The 20,455-nt window shown below is 49.5% G+C and overlaps 1 protein-coding gene across 1 annotated transcript in view; it reads left to right on the plus strand.

The window, feature by feature from the left end:
* Positions 1-20,455, plus strand: part of USP22 (ubiquitin specific peptidase 22) — a 34,099-nt gene that overhangs the window by 5,617 nt on the left and 8,027 nt on the right. Inside the window, exons 2-5 of the mRNA XM_082602780.1 lie at positions 9,940-10,072; positions 16,417-16,530; positions 19,026-19,127; positions 19,448-19,617. Coding sequence (XP_082458906.1) covers positions 9,940-10,072; positions 16,417-16,530; positions 19,026-19,127; positions 19,448-19,617 — 519 coding nt within the window. The remainder of the gene's footprint in view (positions 1-9,939; positions 10,073-16,416; positions 16,531-19,025; positions 19,128-19,447; positions 19,618-20,455) is intronic.

The raw sequence follows: 20,455 nt of genomic DNA on the forward strand, positions 1-20,455 counted from the left end.
CTTCATAGTTTTAAAAAGTAATTGCAGAAGTAATATGAATATGTTCTCAGTGTTTAAAAAGAGAACAGTTCAGGACTTCCTTGGTGGTCCAGTGGTTAAGACTCCACACTGCCAGCGCAGGGGGCACGTGTTCCATTCCTGGTTGGGGAAGATCCTGCATGCTGTGTGGTATGGCCAAAAAAAAAACAAAAAAAAACAGAGAACACTTCAAAGCCAAAGCCGTATACAGCAAAGTTACACATTTTTGTTTTTGTAAATATACATGCTGTGTATACTGTTTCCTTTTTTCATTTGTTCCTAATGCATACAGATATCACTGTTGAACTGTGCAATTAATATTCCATTGGATGGAAATGGCATTGTGTATTTTGCTCTCCCCCCACCCCCCAGGCTTTCAGTTTGGAGGATTTACTAAGAATTTGTAAAATTTAAGCCTGGTAATCAGTTTTTTTTTTTTGTTTTTGTTTTTGTTTTTTTTTTTTTTGCGGTATGCGGGCCTCTCACTGTTGTGGCCTCTCCCGTTGCGGAGCACAGGCTCCGGACGCGCAGGCCCAGCGGCCATGCCATGGCTCACGGGCCCAGCCGCTCCGCGGCATATGGGATCCTCCCAGACCGGGGCACGAACCCGTATCCCCTGCATCGGCAGGCGGACTCTCAACCACTGCGCCACCAGGGAGGCCCCCTGGTAATCAGTTTTAAGAAGGAATAATCTTGGTCAAGACCCTTTTAGCTGCATGAGTTTTGGTTTGCTGAGGGATTGAAATGTGATTTGTTTACTTGATATAAACCTGAGATGCATTTAAAAAGTGCAGTTTTATGTAAGGGAAACAGAGTAGAGAAATTTTTAAAAAGTGTAAAATGTAAAAGTCTAAGATAACATACTTTCATAGAGTACAAGTGGAATGCCCTAACTTCCATTTCTTATCTTTACAAAGGGACAGTATAGCTTGTCAGCCTATGAACACTTGCCTAAGAGGAGGGAAGCTTTTGTAGTCAGTATTTCATTTTATTTTCAATTTATTTTACTGAAGTCTAGTTGATTTACAGTGTGTTAATTTCTGCTGTGGAACAAAGTTACATTCACACATATATACATTCTTCATATTTTTTTCATTCTGGTTTATCACAGGATATTGAATATATTTCCCTGTGATACACAGTAGGACCTTTTTTATCTATCCTATATATGCTAGCTTGGATCTGCTAATCCCAAACTCCCACTTCATCCCTCCCTCCCCCTTGGCAACCACAAGTCTGCTCTCTATGTCTGTGAGTCTATTGTAGATAAGTTCATTGTGTTGTCTTTTAGATTCCATATATAAGTGATATCATATATTTGTTTTTCTGTTTCTGGGTAGTCAGTATTTTAGAAGCACGGTTCAAGCCTTTGGTTGCGGTGTGGAAAGGGAGGTTATTTCAGGTGGAAAATGGTCTTACTTATCTTGAGTCAGTGTTACTTTACTATATGTGTTTATTTTTAAGTAATTTATTTAGTTTGGCTGTGTTGGGTCTTCGTTGCTGTGCGCGGGCTTTCTCTAGTTGTGGTGAGCGGGGGCTACTCTTCATTGCAGTGCACGAACTTCTCATGGTGGTGGCTTCTCTTGTTGCGGAGCACGGGCTCCTAGGCACACGGGCTTCAGTAGTTGTTGCCCGCAGGCTCTCGAGCGCAGGCTCAGTAGTTGTGGGACACGGGCTTAGCTGTTCTGTGGCATGTGGGATCTTCCCGGACCAGGGATCGAACCTGTGTCCCCTGCACTGGCAGGCAGATTCCTAACCACTGCACCACCAGGGAAGTCCCTACTATGTGTTTTAGAAGATTTATTCTAGGGTTCTTACTGGTCATCTCTTTTTATCAGTGTTCCTTCAGTTCTAGAGTCTGAGATCTGTCTCCTGAGATCTGAATGAATCCCTTGTGTTTGAACTTTTTAGTAGAAATGATCTTTGGAGAGTAACAGTTCAGCTGTCACTGGCTTAGAAAAAATACCTGAAGTGACAGGACACAGCGTCTGGTAGGTGGTAGACCGAGAGCTGTGAAAAGTCCAGCGTTACTGGCTCCACCAGTGACTAAATTAGTATTTTTTGACTCTGCCAGGCACTTACGTGATGGTGATGAGAATGCTGCAGAGAGCTGTCTCCTGTCCGTCATTTTTTTTTTGGTTCATTTTTTAGATATGTCCATTTTTTAAAGTAAACTCTTTTCCTTTTCAAAACAACTTGCTTTGCAGAATTGACCTTTGCTTTATTTATTGATGAATTGGATCTTCTCAGTCATCACAACAAAGCTTTGCAGCATTCATACTAAGCAGGGGACAGGCCATTCCAAGTAAAAGATCTAAAATGAAAACAGTTTTTCTTCTGAGGTAATTGTAGATTGACCAGCTGTTGTGAAAAATAGCAGAGAACCGGGCTTCCCTGTTGGCAAAGTGGTTGAGAATCTGCCTGCCAATGCAGGGGGCATGGCTTTGAGCCCTGGTCTGGGAAGATCCCACGTGCCGCGGAGCAGCTAAGCCTGTGTGCCACAACTACTGAGCCTGCGCGTCTGGAGCTCGTGCTCCGCAACAAGAGAGGCCGCGACAGTGAGAGGCCCACACACCGCGATGAAGAGTGGCCCCCGGGCTTCCCTGGTGGCGCAGTGGTTGAGAGCCTGCCTGCCGATGCAGGGAACGCGGGTTCGTGCCCCGGACCGGGAGGATCCCACGTGCCGCGGAGCGGCTGGGCCCGTGAGTCATGGCCTGAGCCTGCGCGTCCGGAGCCTGTGCTCCGCAATGGGAGAGGCCACGACAGTGAGAGGCCCGCGTACCTCAAAAAAAAAAAAAAAAAAAAAAAGAGTGGCCCCCGCTCGCCGCAACTAGAGAAAGCCCTCGCACAGAAACGAAGACCCAACACAGCCAAAAATAAATAAATAAATAAATATTTAAAAAATATATATATAGCAGAGAAACTTTATCTGGTTTCCCCTGATGGTAACATCTAGCGAAACTAATACACTGTTACAACCACGAGTCAGTATCGATACAATCAGCCCATTTATTCCTATTTCCCCAGTTTTTACTTGTGCACATCTGTGTATTTAGTTCTATGCAAATTAATAACAGAGTAGTTTTAGAGTTACAGAAAAGTTATCACAAATAACACAGAGGGACTTCCCTGGTGGCGCAGTGGATAAGTCTCTGCGCTCCCAATGCAGGGAGCCTGGGTTTGATCCCTGGTCAGGGAACTAGATCCCACATGTATGCTGCAACTGAGAGTTCGCATGCCGCAACTAAGCAGCCTGCTGCCAGAACTAAAACCTCACGCAACCCAAAAAAAAAAAAAAAATACAGAGAGGTCCTGTATCAACCCCCATCTCCTCAATTGTTAACTTTTTACATTTCTCTGGTACGTTTTGTCACAGCTAATGGCCAAGCTTGATACATTATTATTAACTAAGGTCATACTTTATTCAGATTTGATTAGTTTTTCCCTGATCCATCCCAGAACCCCCTCTGGGATCCCACCTGAGGTTTGGTCTGAGTCTCTTCAGGCTCCTGTGTGTGTGTGACAGTTTCTCAGACTTGCCTTGTTTTTGATGCCCTTAGGGGTTTTGAGGAGTGTTTGAGGAGTATTGCTCAGGTATTTTGTAGGACGTCCCTCGATTTGGGTTTGTCTCATGTTTCCCTCATGGTTCACGGCTGTGGTTCCAGGTTTGAAGAGGAAGCCCAAGCCTTTATTTATTAAGGTCTGCACTTGGTGCGGCAGGTGCAGGTGAGCAGCGTCTGCCACCGCGAGCTTCACAGAACACCCCACCCTCGACCCCGCGCTTTACCCGCTCAGCTCTCTCCCAGCCTTTCGTCCCTGGGTGGGGTCCCCTCGTGGTTGTACCGATGTGTCTCGGTCGCCTCACCCCTGGTCCGCACGTGGCATCAGATGCTGAAGAGCTTGCGGCTTTGCCGGGTCTGGATTTGCTGGTTGCAGGCTTGGGGCACGAATTCATCTTTCGTTCTATTTCCTGCAAATTGGCAGCCGATTCAGAGGCTGCATCAGACCTGAGTTGAGCGCTCGGGCGAGATCTGAAGCAGTGCTGTGTCTTTCCTGAAGGTCCTGCTGCCTTGAGTGCCCAGACCTGAGGAGGCAGGTATCAAGCACATGTTGAGAAGCTGAGGTTTCCAGAGACTGAGGTGACCTGCCTCACAGATGCCTGTCCTCATCTTAACCTGGCAGCACCTGTAGAGGAGGGTGTGGCCGTCACTTTCATCACCTGTTAGCAGTTCTGGGGAGGACAGCGGGAGCAGGAGGTTAAATGAGGTTCTAGGATAATCTGATGGCTTCTCGTGGGCACTTGTGATGGACAGTTGGGAGGTGATTGGGGCAGGGTTGGGGTTGCTTCTGCCAGGTGTGTGCCCTTCGACCTTGGACGGCTCCATGTCTCTTGGGCTCACCTGTTTTTCATTTATGATTATCCTACTTTGTATTTACATAGCATTTTGCGTTTTGTAAAGCATCTCACGTAATTTTGTTTTGGAACTCACGGTGCACTTTAGGTGGCCTTGGCAGTTAAGTCTCCTGCCCTGTACAAGGTCACTGATTAAATGCCAGTTCTGGGCCTTGAAATTAGGTCAGTCTGACTCTGAAGTGCATGCTCCAGCTAAGTTATTTGGGCATGTTTTCCAGTGCGACCGAGTAATTCTCCAGTCTCAGCTGACACCAGCTGGGCGTCACACAAATCTGACTGTCTGACTCGTCGACCTGGGGTTGGCGGCCAATCCTGTAGGTTGAGGGCTCAGCCCCACAGGATGCGCCCACTTCAGACACCAGTCGCAAGGCTGTGCTCCCCTCCTTGGGCTCACAAGGCTCAGGGAAACATTTACATATGTTTACCCATTTTTTATAAAAGTTATTGTGAAGAATACAGGTGAGCAGCTAGATGAAGAGATCCGTAGGCTGAGGTCTGGGGGGTGCTGAGCAAAGGAGCTTCTGTCCCAGTGAAGTTAGGGTGCATCACCCCCCAGCACAGTGATGCATTCACCTACCGAGAAGCTCTCTGAACCATCATTTAGGGTTTTTATGGAGGCTTCATTATATAGTCACGATTAATGGTGGTGCAGTGGTTAAGAATTCGCCTGCCAATGCAGGAGACACGGGTTCAAGCCCTGGTCCGGGAAGATCCCACGTGCCGCAGAGCAACTAAGCCCATGCGCCACAACTATTGAGCCTGCGCTCTAGAGCCCGCGAGCCACGAGTACTGAGCCCGTGTGCTGCAACTACTGAAACCTGCATGCCTAGGGCCCGTGCTCCGCAACAAGAGAAGCCACCGCAATGAGAAGCCCGCGCACCGCAGTGAAGAGTAGCCCCCGCTCACCGCAACTAGAGAAAGTCCACGCACAGCAGTGAAGACCCAATGCAGCCAAAGTAAATAGATGTATTTATTTTAAAAATAGGCAGTGATTAAATCATTACACAGGTGTGATTGATTAAATCATAGGTTGTTGATGGAGGTTGGGGGATGGAGCTAACGTCAGAAATGAAAAGATAATGTGAAAAAGAAATTCATATTAGTTTATAGGTAGAGCAATTCTGTATTGGTAACAAAGAAGTAGCAGTGTGATTGCTTTATGGTAGCTGAGTGTAATCACATCAGTACAGTAGCTTGTACAGTAATGATTGAATAATTGTAAAATGTCTGTGGTACACAGCATCGCAGTCATGTTCATAATACAGTATTGGAAACATTGTTAAATTAAAAAGTTACCCGTGATGATAGACTGATACACAGTATCTCCGATTGCGAGGAGAGGGGGAGCAAGGGGCGCATACTGTATGGTAATTCTTTGAAAGCAAAGTTTTAAAACAGTAAGAAATGAATACTTTATTTAATATTAAACATCCCTTACCTTATGCCTATGTGAGGATAGGCTGTCCACTTCACAAGTCTTGCATATAATGTTCTACACGCATATATTTTGTATATTTATTGAAAATCCACATATAAGTGGACCCGTGCAGTTCAAGCTTGTGTTGTTCAAGGGTCAGCTGCACATTTATATGGATTCATAAGTTTTTCCTTTTGGGGATGTTAAGTTTGGTGAAGGCCGTCTTGGCCAGAGTTCTCTTTTGCAAAACATAACCCTTTCCCGTTTAATTAACAGAAGTAGTCTCTGGGGTGATACTTTGAAAATATCCAGCACCCCAGTATACATACATACCTGCATATGTATACACACGTGAATACTTTGATGTATTTTTTTTCTTTATTGAGGTGAAATTCACACAAAAATTAACCACTTTAAACTCCCAGTGAGTTCCCAGCATTGTACGATCACCAACTGCCTTTGTTAAGCTTCAGACCGTGTCACCTGCTATCCACGCTCCCTCCAGCCCCCGGCAACCTCTGATCTCTGTTCTCTCTCTAGTTTTGCCTATTCTGGACATTTCATATAAACGGAATCACACAGTATGTGACTTTTGGTGTCTGACATTTCTCACTTAGCATGTTGTGAAGGTTCATCCACATTGTAGCATGAATTAGTACTTTGTTTTTTTTTTATGGCAGGGTAGTACTCCGTTGTGTGGATACACCATATTTTGTGTATCCATTGATCCATTAATGGAGATTTGGGCTGTTTCCACCTTTTAACTATTGTCAATGACCTAATATTTTTTCACCCCCATTTTTTTTTGCCTGAATCAGTTGTTACTATGATGATTATAAAATGAAGGCTTTGTAGTCTTGTCTTTTCTACTACGGTAGGTGGAATCCTCCTATGAAGAAGACTGCGCAGCGTGTGCGTACAGTGTCAGTTTCAGAGTGGACTTGGGGGATTCTTTTTTTGTACAGTGTATATAACCCATTCTTTCTGTTACTCATTTTTGTGCTCAGATAGGGCCAGAATTGCCCAGCGGGAATTCCCAAGCTGTCTCCCCTCCCTCCTCATGCCCGTCATGCTGGAGTCACTGGCTTGTGGGAGCTGCCGTTCACGGAAGCACCAGCTAAGCCAAGCGTTTCTGCCTGGGGCAGGTGGCGGGTCTTTGGTGTTTATGGAAAATAGGTTTAGTGCTTGGGACTGCCTGTCAGTGGAGCCCTAGTTATAAAATCTGATTCACGGCCTTAAAATGAGTCCTGAGCATGGGCTTTATTTATGTGAAAAAGGTTTAGTCAAATTGTATGTGTGTGTTTAACCTGGGGCTTTCTTTTCCAGGACCTGTTTCAGGATGTGACCAGTTTCTTTGTTTCTGGTTGTAGGCCATCTGCCTCTGTTTAATTTCTGTAGTTCTTTTTTTGTGCAGCTAAAATTTTTGAAGCCTTTATTCTTTTGTGAAGTTCTGCAAAAGAACAGGTGATACAGATTTACATTTAAAATTCAGGGCTTAATTTTGATCTGTTAAAGCTTTTGTGTGTTTTAAGGGGAAAAAATGATGTGTTAAAATCATATACTAAGCCTGATACGTCTATATTTTCAGGGTAATGCTAGTCTTGAATTCTTTCTCGAATTATATAAACAGAATTGGATTTCTTGTTAAGTTCATAGAGGAATTTTAATAAAATTATGATCACACATTTAATATATCCTGAGTGATAAAAATAAGGAATATCTCTTAATCTTTTCTTTACATCTGTAGCTGTAGTGAGCAGTAAACAGATTCCAGGAATCTGTTCCTAACAGTATTTATATAAAGAAAAATTTCAAGGGTACTGGGAAGCATTATTTATTACACATCAAGTAACTATTATGTAATTTAGAAATTTCCTTGTGTTAAAAAATAAGTAAATAAAAATGTCCTGTGTTACTGAGGATGAGTTAGTTAATTCCTTAGATTGATCGTTGGAAGAGTAAATAGGTGATACAACTACTGTTTCTAGCATTTTAGACAAGTCTTTCCAGTGAACCTCGCACTCCTGTGGAATTGTCCCAGAGCAGGGGTTCCTGCTGGGAGGGGGCACGCGCCCCCTGAGACCCAGGGTGGAGACCAGGGATGTCGCTGGACATCCTGCCATCCATGGGAACACCGTGCGCCACCGGAGCAGACACACGGGTCCCCTCTGCTGAGGCCTGCGTTGGGGCTTGACCATACAGGGTTTGCAGAGGTAACCTCTTCCTAGTGTCAAAAAAAGGTAAGTAACTAGCCATTGAGAGCGACTCTTTTTTTTTATTATTATTATTTATTTAATTAATTAATTTTTGGCTGTGTTGGGTCTTTGTTGCTGCGCGTGGGCTTTCTCTGGTTGCGGCAAGCGGGGGCTACTCTACGTTTCGGTGTGCGGGCTTATCATTGCAGTGGCTTCTCTGGTTGCGGAGCACGGGCTCTAGGCATGTGGGCTTCAGTAGTTGTAGCATGTGGGCTCAGTAGTTGTGGCTCGTGGGCTCTAGAGCGCAGGCTCAGTAGTTGTGGCGCACCGACTTAGCTATTCCGCGGCATGGGGGATCTTCCCGGACCAGGGCTCGAACGCGTGTCCTTTGCATTGGCAGGTGGATTCTTAACTACTGCACCACCAGGGGAGTCCCGAGAGCAACTCTTAGTCAAGAAGAAATACGGTGGTAATGATCAGAGTTGCATTTGGGTCCAGAGATAAAGTGTACGTGGAGGTGAAAGATCAGCCTGGGCGTGAGGTTTTCCTGAGGCTGTGCTTCCAGGACAGGGCCTGTTGGCCTGTGGCTGCCCTTGAGGATTTGTGTTTCTCAAGCTGAATCCCTGGCGTCGAGGAACTTGGTGGTCTGGCCGCCCTGTGTGCCTGTTGCCAGACAGTCTGCTCTGTCCTCAGACCCGTGCTCCAGCCTCGGGGCTCTTGTCTTGGGGGAGCATCCACACACCCTCCCCCAACTCCCCTGCACCACCTCCTGCTCTTCTGGAGGCTGGAGGAGTTACTAAGTCTCTGTGCAGCTTTTCCTGGTGGAAAAACTGTGACTCGAGTTTCATGTGAAGAGAGGTTTGTGACTGGTCCTCAGGCCATGCCCTCCACGCCTTCCATCGAGGGTGGACAGTCAGCCTGGCCCCCGGGCGGCTCCTGCCTTGGTCTCGTGTGTGCAGATTGAGGCTCGGAGGGGCTGCTTCTGGACCCAGTTGGGGAGCATGGGCCTGTGGGGTCAGGAGGTCCTAGTGCACGTGCCGGCTGTGTGGACACCAGCAGACGCACGTCAGAAGGGCTCGTGGCCTTCCTCGGGGCTGGCGGTGAGGATCAAACGGCGTAATCGCTCCAGTACCCGGCGCCAGTGTCTGTGTCACGTTTGTGCTGCTATCCTTTGTTTCTGGGCCTTTTCTGTTTTAATTATCTCCCAGGCCCTGTTCATCTTCCACCTCCCTTCACCCCAAGCTCTCTGCACCCCATCTGAGCAAGAGGGTTATGTCGTGTGGTGTCCTCGCAGAGGCTGGGAGTTCAAGTTGGTGACCTGCAAGGGTTCACAGTTGGCACTGGTGTAATTGTCGTGCCGGGCGTTCCTGGGTGGTCTTGGGGGGACGAGAACTGTTAACCATGGTGCTCATAATCGCTGAGGTTAAAACTTTAGGTTTCTGTGGTCTGGTTCTCGGACACAAACCGTTCTTTTTCTTGTTTCTGTGTATTGCTTTGATTCATATTCATCTGGATTGATTGATTATAGGCTTACTGTGGTCTTGGAACCTGGAATACCAAACTGGAAGTGAAGTGCAGGTTAAAGGTGACCTGGGGTTGGGGGCCCTGTTGGATACGGAAGAACCTCTACTGCTCCTGGAGCTCCAGGCGCTTTGTCTGAGCGGCTTTGAGTTGGAGAAGGGCCGAGGTCTCTTACACGGAGCCACTTCTGAGCTAGATGACCTACGTGCCTTTTGGGGGGCAACGGACAGGATTAACGAAATGACCCTTTAGGCAGTGAGACCTTGAGAGGAAACCCGGGCTTTCCCTTCCTCCCGAGCTATGTCCGTTGGGATCTACCTTGCCCTGGTGTTTCTGAGAACCCCTGGTTTCTAACTCTCTCTTTTGAATTTCAGGCGAAGTCGTGCGTGTGTCACGTGTGCGGCGTCCACCTGAACCGGCTGCACTCGTGCCTCCACTGCGTCTTCTTTGGCTGTTTCACGAAGAAGCACATTCACGAGCACGCCAAGTCGAAAAGGCACAACCTGGGTAAGACCCCACGACGCCTCCTGGGCTTTGGGGTCACCTCCCTGACTCTCCTTCTGTGAATTTAACCTTCTACTCTCTTGGGAGTCCACCTTTGTCTGAAGTAGCTTGTGCTCTCCTCGTGGGACTCCAGGGGGAGGGAAAGAGAGAAACTGAGCCCACGAGGGGCATGTGCCCAGCGTGCCTGAGGTCACATAAAGTCGTGTAACCCTGAGCGATGACTTTCTTTAACGGGACATCAGAGACCCATCTTTCTCTGAAAAGCACGGTTAGGTATTAGGTCAGGCAGAAATTTGCACAGGTCTTAAATGCAGCTTCAGGTTGTCGGTGTCAGCGTGGGGGTGGGGGGTACTGGGTGAATTTAGTGGTTTCTGTAACGGGTTTGCAGTGTTTTCAGTGTCTGCGGAGAGGCTGGCGTTGAGGTGAGCTCACGTTTCCTAGTCAGACAGTAGTGCCTTCCAGAGGTGACGACGTGAGGCTAAGTTTTGCTCTTGGCTTGATTTTCTGACTGTCGTCACTGAATGTGTTTCCCTCGTTGAGAATTGTGTTTTCTGTCAAACGATGCTGAGGTTGTTAGGATATCTGTAAGAAAATCACTTTCAGAAGGTCCATACCACAGACCCTTTTCTAGAACATAGCTTGGTGTGACCTAGCCTTCCGGTGAAAGATGTTCTCAGGCCTTTTAAGTAGTAGGAATGGGCTCATCCAAACTTGGTCGTCTCCAGAGGTCGTGCCTCAGTTCACTTGTAGGTGAGAACTTGCAGCCAGTGCTGGGGGTCAGCCTGTTACCAGGAGCTAAGTGGCCTTTTTGGAAGGAGAGCTGGCGGCCCTGGTGGTGCTTCACAGGCTGTGAGTGAGCGGCTGCCTGGCAGGGCGGGGGTCAGCAATCCCGTCTCCCCCCCCCCCCCACAAAAGTCGAGAAATTGGTGTGTTTATTAATTTTATCAACCTGATTGATAAACTCTGCCTCTACTTTGGTCAGAATGAATAAGTTTTAGAAGGTTTTCTTCAAGAGACAAAACCACAAAATGGGAGAGCCCAGGAGTTTATTGCAGGTTGTGTGTGTGAGCATGTGTGTGCGTGTGTGTTAACAACGCTAAAGCTTAGCTTTCTGTGTCCAGGTGGCAGGGGAGGGCGCGGGAGAGGAGCCCTGGCGGGCAAGCGGATTGCCCACCACCGGCCCTGCATCTCGAGCTGCTCTAGAGCCCCGTCAGAGTGGTGGCTTGATGTTTGAGGGCCAAGGAGCCATGATTCCTGGGCCGAGTCCTGCCTCCGGGAGCCCCACAGACAGAATAACACGGGGGCCTGACGTGGATTCCTAGAAGGGTTTCTCCCAGGGCTTGCGGCTTCTCAGCGGAGGAGCACGAGAGGCCCACGGGGAGTCTTGTCTGAGTATTTGCTTTTTTGTGAGTGTTCAGTTAAAACCAGGACGTCGGTAGCTATGGGGTCTTTGCTGGCGGCCTGTGGGAGGACGAAGCTTCTGCTCCTCTGTCCAACCTGCCCTGTGACCCTGCCTGGTGTAACGTGGCAGAAGTGGCCCCCAGGAGGAAGGGCCCGTCCTGACCCACTGCTGGCAGGTTTGCTCTGCAGGACGGTGTTGGGATCCAGGTCATTGAGTAAGATTTGGTTTCGTGCGTCTTAGTTTCATACAGGTTTTTGTTTGATGTCGAGTCACAGGGGCCCGTGGATGTTGCCTGTGTGAGCCACAGAGGCTGTAAAAGGAGTGCTTTTAGCTTTGTGTCTGCCTCTAGGAAGAGTTATTTTAGTTTTCCCAGAGGGTGTGAGGATGTATGTGGGCATGAGAGGGGATATCAGCTCCTCTCTGGGTGACGTTTCCCTCCATCTCAAGATCCTCCTGTGGCTGGAGGGAGGGGGACACGCACCTGCCTGGTGCCCGTCGGCTGGGGGCTCCCGGGTGAGTGGGTTGACGGCCTCCTCTCTTACTGGGAGCGTCTCGCCCGCATCCAGGCAGCTGGGTTCCTGGGCAGCTGGCCCTTTGTTTCCATGGGTTCTGCACCTGCAGATCCAGCCAACCTCAGATCGAAAAACAAATTCCAGAAAGTTCCAAAAAGCAAAACTTGAATTTGTCTGGTCCAGGCAGCTAGTTACATGGCATTCACGTTGTATTAGGTAAAGCAACCTGGAGGTGATTTAAAGTGTGTAGGAGGATGTAGGTTATATGCAGATACCACACCATTTTCTACAAGGGGCTTGAGCATCCTTGGATCCTGGTGTCCGCGGGGGTCCTGGAACCGGCCCCACCTTGGGTACCACGGGACCACTGACTGTCTACTCAGCCTTTTGTCCTGATGCAGTCAAGCCTTTGTCCTTGGTTATCTTGACTGTGAAATAATTTTCTGGAGGAACTACCTTGACTGTAGGTGTTGCATTGGGTTTTTGAATTCCATATTGAGACGAAATTCAGAGAACACACAATTAACCATTTCAACCAGTACAGTTCAGTGCATTCAGTCACTTGCCATGTGGTGTGTGGAAATACCATCTCTCTTTATTTTCAAAACTTTTTTGTCTACTCGAAGAATACATGTCTCTGTTACATAATCCTCTCCGGGCCCTGGCATCCGCTGATCTGCCTTCAGTTGTGGATTTGCCTGTCTTGAATATTTAATATAAAAGGAATCATACAACACACGGCCTTTTGTGTCTGTTTCTATCTCTCGGCAGGTTTTCAAGGTTCATGAAGTGTCAGTTCATTTCTTTGTGGTTGAATAGCATTTCTTTGTGGTTGAATAGCATTCCTTTGTGTTGATATCCCAGAGTTTGTTTATCCAGTCATCCACTGATAGACATTTGGGTTCCCACCTTTGGCTTTTATTAATAATGCTGCTATAAACATGAATGTGTGAGTTTCTTTTTTTTTTTTTTTTTTTTTTGCGGTACGCGGGCCTCTCCCGTTGCAGAGCGCAGGCTCAGCGGCCATGGCTCACGGGCTCAGCCACTCCACGGCACGTGGGATCTTCCCGGACTGGGGCATGAACCCGTGTCCCCTGCATTGGCAGGCGGACTCTCAACCACTGCACCACCAGGGAAGCCCCCATGTGTGAGTTTCTTTGTGGACATATGTTTTCATTTCTCTTGGATACCAGCAGACCTTGGAGATACTGTGGGTTTGGTTCCAGACCACCTCAATAAAGCAGATATCTCAATAAAGCAAGGCACACAAATGTTTTGGTTTCTCACTGAATATAAAAATAATGTAATTGTGCAATAACAGCATTTCTCTTTGGTTGTTCGTGCTTTTTTGGTGTCAGACTAAGAATCCATTGCGAAACCTGAGGTCGTGACGCTTACCCGTTTGTGTCTAATTTTTTATACTTTTAGCTGTGATTTAGGTCACTGACCATGTGGAGTGAAGTTCTGTGTGGGGCTGGGGTGAGGCAAGCCGCCTCCTTGTTTCATCCCGGGGCCCCAGCGCCCGCTGTCGGCCCCCGCCCCTCCTGGTGGTCCCAGCCCCATGCAGTGGGTGGGAGGCAGGCTCGTCTGGGGACATGGGGCCTCCCTCTGCCCTTGCTGTGCACCTGGCCTGTTTCTCACTGAACCCCGCTGCTTCCCTGAAAATGTCTCTCCTCCCCACCGTAAGCCCGCCTCTGCCAGCTTGCTCTGGTCCCCGGGGCAGGAGTGACACTGCTCAGGAGCGGGCAGAACGCAGGGCAGCTGGCCCCGGCCTCCAGAACAGCCTCGATGTGGACTTGCAGAGACTTGGTCGGAATTTTGTAGGTTTTTAGGGAGGGGCAGGAGTAGGCCTGGGATTCTCTAAAATTGCTACTTTGAGTCTTGATAGATCTGCTTTCTATCCACCACAGTATCATTGATCTGCATTTTTGTACCTTAAGACATGAAATATGGGGGTTTCCCTGGTGGCACAGTGGTTAAGAATCCGCCTGCCAATGCAGGGGACACGGGTTCGAGCCCTGGTCTGGGAAGATCCCAGATGCCACAAAGCACCTAAGCCCGTGCGCCACAACTACTGAGCCTGTGCTCTAGAGCCCGTGAGCCACAACTACTGAGCCCGCATGCTGCAACTAATGAAGCCCAAGCGTGTAGAGCCCGTGCTTCGCAACAAGAGAAGCCACCGCAACGAGAAGCCTGTGCGCCGCAACGAAGAGTAGCCCCCACTCACCGCAACTAGAGGAAGCCTGTGCACAGCAACAAAGACCCAACACAGCCCCCCAAAAAATAATAATTAAAAAAAAGACATGAAATATGATAAAAATCGTGACTTGTTAAGACATTACCATTTACCAGGAGGTGTGTGCTGCTTAGTTGTTTGTATGAACTTAGTGACCATGCAGACCTGTGTCAGTGCTGTTGCTGTCCCTGTTATACCACAGGGGATGTGGGTGAGCTCACAGGTGCTCAGAGGTGCGCAGCCGGCAGGTGGCGGGGCCGGGTTTGTGCTCTGAGCTGCGTCTTGTCGCCTGGCAGACGTCTGCGTCCCGTCGCCTGGCAGACGTCTGCTGTCACTTGGTGAGTCTGAGTCGAGGGGATTCTCTCTTTTTTTTCGGAATTTTATTTTGTTTATTTTTTGTATAGCAGGTTCTTAGTAGTTACCTATTTCGTACGTACTAGTGTATATACGTCAATCCCAATCTCCCAGTTCATCCCCCCGCCCCCTGCCACTTTTCCCCCTTGGTGTCCATACGTTTGTTCTCTACATCTGTGTCTCTATTTCTGCCTTGCAAACTGGTTCATCTGAACCATTTTTCTAGAGTCCACACATATACGTGTTAATATACAGTACTTGTTTTTCCCTTTCAGACTTCACTCTGTATGACAGTCTCTGGGTCCACTCATGTCTCTACAAATGACCCAGTCTTGTTCCTTTTTATGGCTGAGTAATATTCCATTTGTATATATGTACCACATCTTCTTTATCCGTTTTGTCTGTTGATGGGCCTTTAGGTTGCTTCCATGTCCTGGCTGTTGTAAACAGTGCTGCAGTGAACATTGGGGTGCATTTGTCCATATAGTTCAACCTTTTTAAAAAAAAAAATACATTTATTTATTTATTTTTGGCTGCATTGGGTCTTTGTTGCTGCATGCCGGTTTTCTCTAGTTGTTGCAAGTGGGGGCTACCCTTCGTTGTGGTGTGCAGGCTTCTCATTTCTCATTGCGGTGGCTTCTCGTTGCGGAGCACAGGCTCAGGCGTGAGGGCTTCAGTAGTTGTGGCACGTGGGCTTAGTGGTTGTGGCGCACTGGCTTAGTTGCTCTGTGGCATGTGGGATCTTCCCGGACCAGGGCTCGAACCCGTGTCCCCTGTGTTGGCAGGAGGATTTTTCACCACTGCGCCAGCAGGGAAGTCCCCTAGTTCAACCATTTTGAACTATGTTTTTCTCAGGGTATATGCCCAGTAGTGGTATTGCTGGGTCATGTGGTAATTCTATTTTTAGTTTTTTAAGGCACCTCCATACTGTTCTCCATAGTGGCTGTATCAATTTACATTCCCACCAACAGTGCAAGAGGGTTCCCTTTTCTCCACACCCTCTCCAGCATTTGTTGTTTGTAGATTTTCTGATGATGCCCATTCTAACTGGTGTGAGGTGATACCTCATTGTAGTTTTGATTTGCATTTCTCTAATAATTAGTGATGTTGAGCAGCTTTTCATGTGCTTCTTGGCCATCTGTATGTCTTCTTGGAAGAAATGTCTATTTAGGTCTTCTGCCCATTTTTGGATTGGGTTGTTTGTTTTTTCAGTATTGAGCTGCATGAGCTGTTTATGTATTTTGGAGGTTAATCCTTTGTCCGTTGATTCGTTTGCAAATATTTTCGCCCATTCTGAGGTTAAGGAGAATTCTTTTTAATTGTTGAATTGAGCGAGTTCCTTCCAGGTGCTTTAAGGACTTTTCTCTTGTGGAGGATGCAGTTTAGAAAGCGCAGGATCCGCTCGCTGGGGGCTCTGGGCACGCCCTCCAGGCTGTCTGCTTGGGGCCGTGCTGCCCATCTGGACGCCACGAGTCCTCGTGGGCTGATAGGAATGCGAGTTTCCCTTGTTTCAGAGTATGGGCGGCAGGTCCTGGTACCTGGGGGTTGGGTCCTTCGTAAAATATGGTCGAGGCACTTCTTTCTCCCTCAGGTTCCTCAGCCCATGGCGGGAGCTTCCAAAAAAAGTTCACGTGCCTCATCTGCTTAGGATACAGCATCGGAAGTGGGGGGGCAACCTTTTGTAATAATGGGATTCTCTGCTTTGAGAAATGGTGCAGTGAAAGGCCTAAAAAACGTGCTTGTGTAATTTGTGTCTTGAAGCATTACCTTTCGACTTTTTTTTTTTTTTTTTACCTTTCGACTTTTAATTAAATTTTGTCTCTTCCCTCTTTTCTCTTTTCAGCCATAGAGCTTATGTATGGAGGTATCTACTGCTTTTTGTGTCAGGACTACATTTATGACAAAGACATAGAAATCATTGCCAAAGAGGAACAGCGGAAAGCTTGGAAAATGCAAGGTTTGGTTTTCCTGAGATCTGTATGCCTGCCTGTGTCTTAGCCCTGCATTCCCGGCCCCCTTGTCTGTCAGGGCATGGTGGGGGAGTGGGGAGGGAGGGGGGTGGCTCTGTTGAGGAGGAGGAGCCCCTGCACCTGCCTGTTCCCTCCTGCAGGCTCATGGGGGGCCAGGGGAGGCAGGTGCGGTGCCCACAGCTTCCTGGATCCGTCCTCCTGCCCGGGTGCCCACAGGCCTGTGACTGCTGTGAGGGCTTAGCCGGGCTTGAGAGAGACACCCCCAACCTACCCTCTCTGGTCAACGGGTGTTTTTACAGACACGGGGCTGAACCAGGCACAGTGTCCTCAGGGCCCTGGCCCGTCTGGTGGACGAGGGATTTTGTGCTTCCACGTCCCTCGTAGCTGCCCAGAAAGCATCTCCTCAGTAACTGCAGGATGTGTACGCTGATTCCTTCCAGGAGGGTAGACTATTTTCTCATTAAATTACTGTGGAATCTCTTTTAAAACTCTTAACTGGAAAAAAAAAAAAACCTCTTAACTGGTTAGGTTATGCTAAATCTGTGTCAGCACAGAATTAAACTTTCCAGATGAAAAATACAACAATCTACCACTGAAGCACCTTAGTTCAGGAGTGTGCTCTCCTTCCCATGCGGTGCCTTTGTAGCCATAAAGCGAGAACTCCAGGCTTTCCTTCTTGTGTAGGAACAACCCAGCTCTTCCCTGATGAGTGTTTCTCTCCCGTGAGTCTCCTTTACTTGCACAGAACCCTTCACACCTGGCACTTCTGGTCACCAGGTGTTTTTGGGGGGGGGGGGTCAGTTCCCTGCCAAGAAATTCACTGTGGCGCCGGCTGCGTATCCTACGGATCAACTCAGTTCTGACACAGTCGGCCTGGAGGTGTCAGGCCCCACGAGACCCCCCCCCAACTTTAGATGCCGGAGTCTCAAGTCCAGGTTCTCATCTGTGCTCCTGACCATCCAGCTGTAGATGGGAGGCTCCCAGGACCCCCCTGGACTGGAGCATTTGCTAGAGCAGCTCACAGAACTCATAGAGACACTTAGGTTCACCAGGTCGTTAAAGGATGTGACAGAGGACACAGATGAGCAGCCAGCTGGAGAGAGAGAGGCACGGGGCAAGGCCGGGGAGGGTCCCCGTGGAGTTGGGGTGCATCACCCACTCGGTGTGGAATGTTCACCCACCTGGTTCGCTCCCCGAACCCCGTGCTACTGGGATGTTATGGGGGCTTCTTCCTGGAGGCCTGATGGTTCATTAACCCCATTTCCAGCCCCCTCCCCTCTTTGGAGGAGTTGGGGCTGGTCTTGCGAGTGCTGCAAATTCCAAGCTTCCCTGGTCTTTCTGGTGACCAGTCCCCATCCAGGAGCCCACCCGGAGTCATCTCATCAGGACAAGAGGTTCCTCTAGTGCCCTTCCCGCTAAGGCGCCCTTATTATCAGGGCGCAGGGCTCGTGCGAGTGACGGGGCAGGGGCGGCACGTGTGTCCCACTGGCTCTGCGGTGGCCGTGGAGCCGTGCCATCACTCCCGTCCCTGCACTGGCACATAGCGGCACATGTGAACATTATGCAGCTCTTTTCTTTTTTGTTCAGCTACCTGTTTTTGGTTTCCCTGATATTTTTTTCTTTTTTGTTCTCATTTCCAGCACACGGTCATGGGTCACAACAGTAAGAGGTGTAGAAAGCCCCACTGGCCTGTGACCATCTCTCCACAGAGAACATACAACCCAGCATGTGGTTTACAATTTTTTGCCTTAATTGTGCCCCTTTATAAACGTGCCATGTTAGAGGATGGAGCACAAGCCAGGGCTGTCAGTCATCAGAGCCGCTGAGCCCATCTTTGCTGGAGAACAGTCTCTTTAGTCCACTTCCTGTTCTCTTCCACCTCCAAACTTTAGTAATGTTGCAGGTGAGGCTGAGGCTGAGGATGTTATTTCTTTGTGCAGAACAGTTAAACCACAGGGCTAAGAAATGCACGTCCCAGGAAAAAGTAGGGTTCTTCTAAAATCATTCCACAATTCCATCTGTCAGCAGGATGGTGCGTCTTTCAGAGTGTGTTGAGTTTAGGTCCGTGGAGCCAGTAGCCTCTGAGGAGTAGGCTGTGCACTGGGGTGCAGGTGGCCCTGCTACCGTCCTTGGTTTAAGTCTCTGGTGGGTACGGCCGTCCCTTCATCCCCATCGCCACCCAGCGCTCTCTGTGGGCACTGGTGCAGTGGTCCCTCTGCCTGGGGCGTAATTAAGGCTGAGGAGACCGCTGGTGCCGGGGCAGCTGTCACCAAAGGTCCTGCTCTCCTCTCCTCCTCTGGGAATGTGGTTCATTCACGGCACGCTCTCTGAAAGAAGCTCCTTCCATTGTCTGGAACAGGGTCTTAGAAGGACCCTACGTTGCCCACCTTTGAAATACAATCTGATAAACCCTGTGCTGCCACCATGCTGGTTCGTAGACACACGACCAGAGTGTAGCTAACGGCACCTTCTATCCGTTTAGGCGTTGGGGAGAAGTTTTCAACGTGGGAGCCGACCAAACGGGAGCTCGAGCTGCTGAAACACAACCCCAAGCGACGGAAGATCACGTCCAACTGCACCATAGGTGGGTGGGCGCGGCCGGGTGGAGGCCCGTTCTCTTTGCAGGCCCGTTCTCCTGCAAAGCCTCGGAGTTGCAGCGTGGCTGTCAGCTTGTTACAGAGGCTCCTCCCTGACCTGCCCTGTTGTTACTGGGAGCCTTTGGGCAGTGAGGGCTGGTGGGCGTGGGTGTGAGCACACCTCGGGACGTTTCCTACGGGTGGGGCACAGACGTTAGCAGTAGGTTCCTTCCGTCCTCTTGCTTCTCGAGGGAGCATCCTTGCTTCTCGAGGGAGCGGCAGGCCCAGCCGGGGCCCTGACAGCCCCACCCTGCGCTCTGCCTGCCAGGTCTTCGCGGCCTCATCAACCTCGGGAACACGTGCTTCATGAACTGCATCGTGCAGGCGCTGACACACACGCCGCTGCTGCGCGACTTCTTCCTGTCAGACCGGCACCGCTGCGAGATGCAGAGCCCTGGCTCCTGCCTGGTCTGCGAGATGTCCTCCCTCTTCCAGGAGGTGCGCCTGGGCTGGGAGGGGGCCGGGCCGTCCCGGGGTGGGCTCTGAACATCCACAGACGTGCCGACTGTGGAATCGCACGTCCTTCCCAAGAGGGATCGTTGGGTGAGGGACTTGCGTCATCAGCAGAGGCTCGTGGCTGCCTCACGGGTGCACGTGACAGATGCCAGCCCCTCCCCGTCACCTGCCGCTTTCTGGCTTTGTCCACAGGACGGGCGGGTCTCCTATTGCCGGCCCTGCTGACTGTGTGTCACCAGAGACCTCTCTCTTTGGGCCCCTGCCGTGGACATCACGTTCTGTCCTGATGGGCTCGTAGGCTGGGACTGCAGCCCAGCTGCTCCCTCGGGTGCTGCGGGGAGCCAGGGGTTCTTCAGGTGTCGGCCCCGGGCCAGCAGACTCGGCTGGGTCTGGTTTTGTCAGCCTTTGATCACATCCTCTCGTTTTCCCTGTTGGGCCCCGGCCGCCTGAGCCCATCTGGCTGCGGAGCTGGAATGATTCATGGTCTGGCCCTTTTCAGAAGTTTCCCGACTCCTGGCCTGGCTTAGCCAGTCCCCACATACCTACAGCCTAGCCTGACAGCGGCTCCTGGGGTCACAGGAGTGAGCAAGCTGAATGATATCGTTGGGCCAAAACGGGGACACTGGTGCCGTGGAGAACGGGCTGATGGGGGGGCCTCACTAGGGCACTGTTGGTGGTGAGTTCATCTCTGTCAGGTTGGTTTTTAGGTTCAGGTTTATGGGGGTACGCGTTTCACATGGCACAAGTCACCTTTTGGTGTATGTGTGTGTGTTTGATAAAAGTTTGTCGCCATTCATCGTTTTGGCTTATTTCTAGAAAA

This window comes from Mesoplodon mirus (genome assembly GCF_964341445.2).
Source record: "Mesoplodon mirus genome assembly, chromosome: 18".
NCBI classification, from domain to species: Eukaryota; Metazoa; Chordata; class Mammalia; order Artiodactyla; family Ziphiidae; genus Mesoplodon; species Mesoplodon mirus.